General features: G+C 42.5%; 1 protein-coding gene across 8 annotated transcripts in view; it reads right to left on the bottom strand.

Annotated features, from left to right (window-relative positions):
- LOC121581184 (receptor-type tyrosine-protein phosphatase S) overlaps nucleotides 1–10,210 on the bottom strand; it is an 84,690-nt gene that overhangs the window by 36,397 nt on the left and 38,083 nt on the right. For all 8 annotated transcript variants that reach the window (XM_041896630.2, XM_041896625.2, XM_041896626.2 and 5 more), the window contains exon 6: nucleotides 4,116–4,304. In XM_041896630.2, the coding sequence (XP_041752564.1) occupies nucleotides 4,116–4,304 (189 nt within the window). The remainder of the gene's footprint in view (nucleotides 1–4,115; nucleotides 4,305–10,210) is intronic.

Below are 10,210 nucleotides of genomic sequence, written 5' to 3'. Positions count from 1 at the left end.
ATTGTAGCATTTTGGATGCTAATGCTAATAGTCCAAGTCAAACAGCCATTTTGATTCATTGATCAGTTTTATTGATGCTACATGCATAGCCACTGCCAAATTAGCCTGCTATAGCTTTGGCCTACCACACCACATGTTATTGCCCACTTTTGACATTCATATTTATATCTTGTTGCTATATTTGCATAGCTTAATCACATATGCATTTTGCATATTGATATTGATATGTTTAATAATTGTATATTTATATTGTAACTAATATTATAGTATTTGATAACCTAATTATGCTATTTCTTTGTCTCCCGGCAGAAAAACTAACATACATACTACATTACCCACCGGCTGGCCAATCCTAACCAAAGCCAATCAAGACACGAATTATAGACTAATGCCAACTGAACTGTCAACTATGAATCATATCATCTGAACAACCTTCCATGCCATGTATCATCATCTGAATATAAAGACTCAGGTCAAAAACATTAGCATAATGGATGACTGGTGGATCGCATTGAGCCCTGGGCTGAAGTTTTGTATAAGTGCTACTGCTAACATTAGCAGTCATTGACTGTATTTTTTTCCCATAAAGGAGAAATATAATGCCATATTTCCGTTGATTTTGAAGAATATTAATATGATTAATACCTTACAGATCTTTGAATTGTCTTATTTTATCAATATAAAGTGTGAAAGAACTGTTCATGTTTTGTTGTCATTTGATAATTTGCAAAGAAAAGATAAAACATTTGAAGCTTCAAAATCATGTCTTGAAAAAGTAATTTTGTACTCATTAATTATTATCCTGGACAAACGTATTAAATTATATTTTCACAAAAATACATTTTCTCGTCTCCTTTGTTTGAGCATAATACTCCTCATAATTCAAAAAGGAATTAAACACATCATATAAGAGCAGGGAATATACAACAAGAGGAGGGAATCCCATTTACAGTATTTGGAAGAAGGGATCTAGTTCTGCACTAGACAGGCTTCGAAAAACCATCATAGTGTTTAAGAGCTTTAGAGGGAGGAAACAACACCAAAAGAGAAGGGATCTAATTCTGCACTACACAACTCGAAACACTATAACAGTGTTTTCAACCTTTTCCGGGTTAATGCTCCCAGTCTCAGGTGTTGCACAACTTGATTATGTAGTGTTCCAACACACCATGTCATGTTTCAGAACACCTCAGGATGAATGTGTTTCAATACTGCAGCAAAGTTAAGGTTTTGTCTCCTTTAAGGTGGTGGCAGCTCAGTTGCCACTAGTTTTAGTGTTACAAAGCACTTCATTCTAACAGTGTAGAGACAGACGGACATACAGACATACAGTAAGACAGCGCAGGAGAGAAGCGATTGATCCAGACGCTGTATTTAATGACAGATGTGCCCAAACTAGACTCTAGTCTACGTGATGACAGTGGGCTGTGTGTATGTGTATGTGGGAGAGAGAGAGAGAGAGAGAGAGAGAGAGAGAGAGAGAGAGAGAGAGAGAGAGAGAGAGAGAGAGAGAGAGAGAGAGAGAGTTTTGATAAACTCCCTTATCTACTGGGTGAAAAATCACAGTGTGCCATCACAGCTGCAAGATTTGTGACCTGTTGCCACAAGAAAAGGGCAACCAGTGAAGAACAAACACCATTGTAAATACAACCCATATTTATGTTTATTTATTTTCCCATTTGTACTTTAACTATTTGCACATTGTTACAACACTGTATATATACATAATATGACACTTGAAATGTCTTTATTCTTTTGAAACTTCTGAGTGTAATGTTTACTGTTAATATTTATTGTTTATTTCACTTTTGTTTACTATCTACTTCACTTGCTTTGGCAATGTTAACATACGTTTCCCATGCCAATAAAGCCCTTCAATTGAATTGAATTGAATTGAGAGAGAGAGAGAGAGAGAGAGAGAGAGAGAGAGAGAGAGAGAGAGAGAGCGACTCCTCCACTGGAGTATTGTATCTACTCCTGGACAACAACAAATCTAGAGAGGCTGAAGTTACAGCAACACTCTGGAAACTATGGGGAGTGTGTGGGAATGTGTGTGTGTGTGTGTGTGTGTGTGTGATTACGTTCCTGTGTACAGTATGTGTGGGTGCATTCCTATGTGTGTGTGTGTGTGTGTGTTTGAGCCGGCTCTCTCGCCGCTCTGCTAGCTGCAGCTGACCTTTCTTTGCTTCTCTCTCCTGCAGACACATGAAAGGCAAACGAGGCAGAACTCTCTCTCACTTCCCTCCTCCCTATCTCTCCCTCTCTCGTTCTCTCCCTCGCTCTCCCGTCCCCATGGAACAAAGCAGAGCTTTGGAATAACTTATCTGTGCAACAACCAAACAGGCGAGCGAAGGAAAGAGAGAAAGAAGGGAGGAGGATAGAGAGTACTTTACAGAAGTAAAACACACTCTCTTTGAGACAACAGATCCTGAAACGCAGACACACACACACTCATAGACGCAGAACACACACACACACACACACACACACACACACACACACACACACACACACACACACGCACACACAGACTGAAAGTATTTTCACACACACACACACACACACACACACACACACACACACACACACACATACATAGACTGAAAGAAACCCACAGAGACAGATAACAACATAAACGGGAGTGGTTAACAATGGTAAGCTATGAAGTTATGAAGACGCTTGACAAACGTTGACCTTTGGACCATACGCCTCACTATACTTCCTCAAACGTTGACCTTTGGACCATACGCCTCACTATACTTCCTCAAACGTTGACCTTTGGACCATACGCCTCACTATACTTCCTCAGGAGATGATGGATGTGTGTTTATGTTTATGAGTGTGTATGAATGTGTAACTCTGGAGGGAGGAGAGGGACCAGGGAAAGAGAGACGGGCCATAGAGATGTAGAGAGGGATCTTCAGTGTCTTCAAGGGACTATAATGCAGAGGTTCTCAAAGTTGTGTACTTTTTGACCCATTAAATAAACAAAACCATGTTTCTATTCACAGCCGTCTCTAGGTAGTTTCTGTGACCCCAAAAGAACTGGCTGTGACACACCAGTGGGTCCTGATCCACCATTTGGGAAATACTGTTTTAATGGTGTAGTGACTGTATGTAGTCTTAGGGACATACAATAAAAGGGTATGTGCATGGCTATGGTTAGAGTAATACTTACTGAAGGCTGTTGAGGATTATAGAGAAAAACTAAAAGGAAGAAAACAAAACAGTCGTTTTGTTTAGAGATGCAAGAAGCAGGTACATGGATGTGTTATTACCATGTTCCCCATGTGGAATTACCTTGCTTTACACTCTGGTTACATGTGCAATGTGCTGTACTACACTACCCATAGTTCTGTGTGTATGATTACATATTGTTCTGTGTCTACCAATCTGGCATCTGTAATTTCTCCTACATTGTGTTCTTCATGGCAAAATACTTGGATTAGGATTTAGTAGCCTTTTTGTATAAGTCACAAATGTGTAAGGGTACATATCTTTCTCTGCAGACATTACAGTTATTCAAACCATAGTATCCCTTTGCAGAGTAAAATATCACACAAAACAAACAAACACAAAAAGGCAGAATGGAAAGATCGAGAAGTATGACAAACTGAAGGACCACAGTCATAACATGCAGTATTGAGCTTGGCATAGAAATGGCAGGACAGGGGAAGTGAATGTAGAAAACTCAACAGTCCCTTTTTTGTCCTCTCTCATGGATGTCAGACATGCCTAGACAATACCTCTGGTCTCTCCAGAAACATAGAAAAAAAATGACATTGAACTGGAAGAGGGCTTCAAGGAGTGTGCTATGAACATTAGTTCAGATCTAGCTTGCTCTATATTAGTCCATTGAGAGTTGCCCTAGAACTCAAGTGCCATTTAAAGTGTTCTATTCCATCCAATGAGTTTTGCCTCAAGAACAAACCTCCCCAAGGACATGCTGAGGAATCCTGTGATTCATATCACTCTACTGTATTCCTCACCCATTTATTTTCTCTCTCTCTCTCTCTCTCTCTCTCTCTCTCTCTCTCTCTCTCTCTCTCTCTCTCTCTCTCTCTCTCTCTCTCTCTCGCTCTCTGCCCAGCCTCCCTCTCTCCCTTCCATCTCACCTGAGCGTAGTTGTTTGATGCGTCCCAGGCTGGACCTGGGTTCTACAGGCAGGAAGTCTTTGAACCAGGAGATCTCTGGGTCTGGGATGCCGCTGGCAGCACACAGCATGGTGGCAGTCCTGGTCCTCTCCACCACCTTCAGCTGGGGTCCCATGTCGATGCTGGGGAAACCAAATGGCAACAGGTCCTCTGGAGGGTTAAGAATGGGGGAAGGGTGGGAGGGAGAGGGGGGAAAGGAGAGGGAGAAGAGATGTTGTTAAGTCACTTTGATGGCAAGTCATTTTCATTTGTCTCAGAAGACAGTTCCACAGAGAATGTGAATTAGAATCATGGAATGATTGATGTTTGGTACCAACATGAAAGATAGATCGCAGAACCCCAGTATATCATGCCTTGGTATGATCAATGTGGTTAACATAAACCTACTACACATAAGCAGTGCTGTGTGTTACGGCACCATTCTCGCAATCTAATATAATTTGGAGTCTTGTCTAACACACCACACCACACCCACAGATGGTGGCTAGACTCCCAGTCACACTTCAAACTACAATCCCTCTCGATTAATTGTTTCTCTTCGCTAGTCTAGCTGGCCAGTGGCCACTAGATTAGGTCAACTGTGTTAGCAAACAAACAAGTGATCCAGTAGGCCTTCAGTCACTAAGCCTGAAATGTCGCTGCTCCGAATCCCCGAGCCGACTAGGTGAAACATCTGTTGATGTGCCCTTGAGCAAGGCACTTAACCCTAATTGCTCCTGTAAGTCACTCTGGATAAGAGCGTCTGCTAAATGACTTGAATGTAAAATGCCTGGCCAGCTCATTGTGTTAACACAGGTGTATCGCTAATACAACTGCTGCTAGGCTCCAACAGGGCCTGTTGACACACATACATGTATTCCTGTGTGGTTCAGTTGGTAAGGCCAAGGTCATCGGATTCAATTCCCGCAGGGAACACATACACAACCTACAGTAAAATGTACATGCTCACTGTACTGTTAGTCGTTTTGGGAAAAGCCTCTACTAAGTGGCATATATTACGATGATATATCATATCCACACTTTACAAACAGTGGGCTATCCCCTCCTCCCCTCCCTCCCCAGAGGCCTCGGCAGGTAGGAGGTAGTAGTGTCAGCTCTAATACCTATGCACAGAAAACACTGGTATCCTCTGTGTTCCTCTGTGCCGTGAGGTGTATTGTAATTATAGCTCTAATAACTATGCACAGGGTTCCTTCTCAGATACAGCAAAGTCAATTAGGCAGTCAGATAGCAGGGAGAGCCAGGGCACAGGGGGTAATAACGACTTGTTAGCAGGCTAATTATTAGTGTACAAACGATTAGGAGGAAGGATGCCTGTGACTGTGTCCGACTGCGTTGGGGCTTTGTGTTATTGCCTATGTGTGTGTTTATGCTAATTCTATCAAGGGATGGGGAGAAATACACAATGGGACACATAGAGAAAATCATACACAGGTGCATAAGACAGAGCACGCGTACACACACACACATACACACACACACATTCTCTGGTGAATAGGCTTAAGCTTCTCTTTGACTGGAATCCAGATGGCCAGCCACATTATCATCCTTCCATCAGCCCTCCCTCGTTCCTTTTTCCTCCCTCCTCCTTTCTCTCCCCCTCTCCTCCAGCTGACATCATTCTCCTGCACGCACGCACGCACACACACACACACACACACACACACACACACACACACACACACACACACACATGCCTAGACAATACCTCTGGTCTCTCCAGAAACATAGAAAAAAAATGACATTGAACTGGAAGAGGGCTTCAAGGAGTGAGCTATGAACATTAGTTCAGATCTAGCTTGCTCTGTATAAGTCCATTGAGAGTTGCCCTAGAACACAAGTGCCATTTTCCAGTGTTCTATTCCATCAACTGAGCGTTTTGCCCCAAGAACACACACACACACCACACACTTTCTCTGGTGAATGGGCTTAATCTTCTTTTTGACTGCAGTCCAGATGGCCAGACACATAATCATCTTTACATCAGTCCTCCCTCATTCCTTTCATCCCCCTCCTACTTTCTCTCCTTGTCTCCTCCAGCTGACACACTTGTCCACACACACACACACACACACACACACACACACACACACACACACACACACACACACACACACACACACACACACAAACACACACAAACACACACACCTCCCCCATGCTAGGTATCATTTTCCTCTCCCTTCTGAGATAGAGCATTTGTCACCATGACAACCAATTGAGTGTCAAACAAACCCACTGAACTGGGCTCAGTTCAATTCTGTACCACAACAGAGTTCCTAACTAATGTTTCTAACAAATGTAACTATGGGCAAAACAGTCTGATGGAATACCAGAAATCTGATCTAGCTGTTATTTCTTATCTCCATGGTTCCCCCTGCCACCCATCCAGTAGTGTGTGACTGTAACATCTGTCTTCACCTGACTGTATCGCTCTCTCCTCAGAGACAGAGAGCCTGTCAGATAGGCCCCACTCAGGAGAAAATAAGAGGAGGAGACAGAAATAGGAAGAAGAGAAGAGATGAGAATGGACGACAGGAGGACTGAGGAGATGGGCAGGCGTGGAAGTAAGAGAGGGGGGGGGGAGGAAAAGGAGTGGGAAGAGAGGAGACAGGAGAATGGAGGGAGGAGGAGGGGAATAGGAGATGAGGAAAAGAAACGAGACGAGACTCGAGTAGACTCAGTAAAAATCATTTCCACGTCGGATGCCCTGTCACCACCATTGCCTGGGTTCTGACCACATCCTGGCTAGCTGTCCAGAGGACACCCATTTGAGGGGGGATGCAAAACTAGCCACAACACCCCCGGCACTATCTGATCAATGCTAATGACCTGGCTGAATGGACGCCAGCGATACTTCCATTGACAGGAGGGAGAAAGAGAAAGAAAGGAGAGAGAGAGGGATCGAATGAGACAGCGCCTCACAGGGGCGAGAGAGAGGGAGAGAGAGAGAAAGGAAGAGAGAGTCAGAGAGAGAAAGTGTAACATTAGAAATCATACTACATTTTTAACAGCTAATAACATAATATTTTAAATGTTCTTATTCTCTTCAAACTTTTTTTTTCTCACTTGCTTTGGCAATGTAAACACGTTTCCCATGCCAATAAAGCCCCTTCGAATTGAACTGAGAATGAGATAGGCTCACGGGGGCTTTCCATCACCTCAGGGTCTATCCTGCTGGCTGCTTGCTGCTGCATGGTGTAACTAGGTGTTAATGAGACCAGACCACTGCAGTAGAACACAGAGACAGAGAGAGAGCTTTTATGTATTCTTGTCTGCTCGCAGTAATTAGATGTACAGTATATGACCTCTACACATTATACATGTGGGAGAGTTTATGTACAGTACAGTGTGTGCTTAAATATACAGTGCCTTCAGAAAGTATTAACGCCCCTTGACTTTTTCCACATTTTGTTGTGTTTGTTGTGTTATACAAGATTAATGACAAATTAAACACTAATATACCTTGATTAGATAAGTATTTTTTCGCCCCTGAGTCAAGACATTTTAGAAACACCTTTGGCAACACCTTTGGGTAAGTCTCATAAGAGCTTTGCTTACCTGTATTGCGCAAAAGTTGCGCATTATTCTTTTCAAAATTCTTCAATCTCTGTCAAGGTGTTGGGGATCATGGCTAGACACCAATTTTCTTCTTTGTCTTTTTCAAAACAATACAGTAAAAACAGTAAAGAGCATCAACATAAACAATGAAACTAAATAATAAATACAAGCAAAACAGAAATTGTCATCCAGTAGGTACAGAATAATATATAAAGTAAGTATTCAGAGTTGTGATATTGCATTGTCAAGATGATATTATTAGTTAATCAGGTATTCCTGGTTTGTGAATGAGATCCATTTCTCCCAGTTACTTTCGAATACAGGTCTTTGGAGTCTTAAGGCATTTGTCATGTCAAGCTTTCCATATTAAAGATTTATTGGATTATACTTTGCCATTCTTCAAATGTTGGTGCTTCTACTTTAAACCATTTCCTTGTAATGGCCTTTTTACTTGCAGCAAGGATCACTTTTATCAGGTATCTGTCACTGCCCGTCACACTCTCTGGAATATTACCAAGATACATTACAGGGCAAGTTCTAGGGACTTCATATCTTAGGACATCTTTTAACACCGAACATACATTATCCCAAAACAAAGACATCTTCTGACATTCCCCCAAAACATGGGTGTGGTTGGCATCTACATGGCCACACAGTCACCATTATGGCTGTTGTATACCTAGCTGTTGACTTTTGATTCTAGGAGTGATTTAAAAAAACGGGTCATATTTTTCCAATAAAACTCTCTCCATGTTCTTGAGTTTGTAGAAGTATGTTGAGTACTGCATATATTGTCCCAGTCTTCCTCTGAGATGGCTATATTCTGTTCCTTTTCCCATTTTGCTTTAATATAAAGAGTTGAGTCTTTTCAGGCCATGACAGAGTGAAGAGATTGTCTTGGACATTACCAGTTTATATGCATGAAAATCACATGGATAGTCATATTTGGTATTGGAGAAGGTTCTGAAATGTTGATATATTTTTCAACATAGTCCCTTAAAAACAAATAAAGAGAGTCGCACACTCTATGTATAAACTCCCAGTAATTTATTGGGTAAGAAACCACCAACGATTCGGCATCACCGATGGTCAGCACCTCTACACTAAATAATGTTCTCTGGGTATCCTTTGGGTGGTGGACCATTCTTGATACACACGGGAAACTGTTAAGCGTGATAAGCCCAGCAGCATTGCAGTTCTTTACACAAACCGGTGCACCTGGCACCTACTACCATACCCCATTCAAAGGCACTTAAATATTGTGTCTTACCCATTCACCCTCGCAATGGCACACACACAATCCATGTCTGAATTGTCTCAAGGCTTAAAAATCCTTCTTTAATCTGTCTCCTCCCCTTCATCTACACTGATTGAAGTGGATTTAACAAGTGACATCAATAAGGGATCAGAGCTTTCACCTGGATTCACCTGGTCAGTCTATGTCATGGAAAGAGCATGTGTCCTTAATGTTTTGTACAGTGCCTGTGGTTGTGTATATATACCCTTATAGTATCTCTCAAATGCTTTTTCTATGTCTTCTGGATCATGAAGTAGATTATTTGTTAGAGGATCTCTGATCTTATGTATTGTATTTACAATTTGTTGCTTGAGTAATCGTCTAGCCAATCATTTAGTTGCTTTGGGGCCAGATTCATAATATGTTTGTTTTAGGAATCTAGATTTCTTCTCTATTTCATCTGTATATTTTCTATCAAGTTTACTCCTTAGGTCTTTGATCTGTTCTAGTATATGGGGATATTTAGTATTTTTATACAATATGCTTGACCTCATCTTTACTAGATGCTGTTCTTCTACTAATCTCACTGCAACTCCCCTCCAAGTCTCCGACCACTACTTTGTATCCTTTTCTCTCTCGCTCTCCTCCAACACTACTCACTCTGCCCCTACTCAGATGGTAATGCGCCGTCGCAACCTTCGCTCTCTCTCTCCTGCTACTCTCTCCTCTTCCATACTATCATCTCTTCCCTCTGCTCAATCCTTCTCCCTCCAATCTCCTGATGCTGCCTCCTCAACCCTCCTCTCCTCCCTTTCTGCATCCTTTGACTCTCTATGTCCCCTATCCTCCCTGCCGGCTCGGTCCTCCCCTTCTGCTCCGTGGCTTGACGACTCATTGCGAGCTCACAGAACAGGGCTCCGGGCAGCCGAGCGGAAATGGAGGAAAACTACACTCCATGCGGACCTGGCATCTTTTCACTCCCTCCTCTCTACATTTTCTTCCTCTGTTTCTGCTGCTAAAGCCACTTTCTACCACTCTAAATTCCAAGCATCTGCCTCTAACCCTAGGAAGCTCTTTGCCACCTTCACCTCCCTGCTGAATCCTCCTCCCCCCCCTCTGTGGATGACTTTGTCAACCTGCCCGCTTGACCCTATCCCCTCCTCTCTTCTCCAGACCATTTCCGGAGACCTTCTCCCTTACCTCACTTCGCTCATCAACTCATCCTTGACCGCTGGCTATGTCCCTTCCGTCTTCAAGA

The sequence above is a fragment of the Coregonus clupeaformis genome, chromosome 14 (assembly GCF_020615455.1).
Source record: "Coregonus clupeaformis isolate EN_2021a chromosome 14, ASM2061545v1, whole genome shotgun sequence".
In the NCBI taxonomy this organism is placed as follows: Eukaryota; Metazoa; Chordata; class Actinopteri; order Salmoniformes; family Salmonidae; genus Coregonus; species Coregonus clupeaformis.
This window is presented reverse-complemented; position numbering and strand designations above follow the sequence as displayed.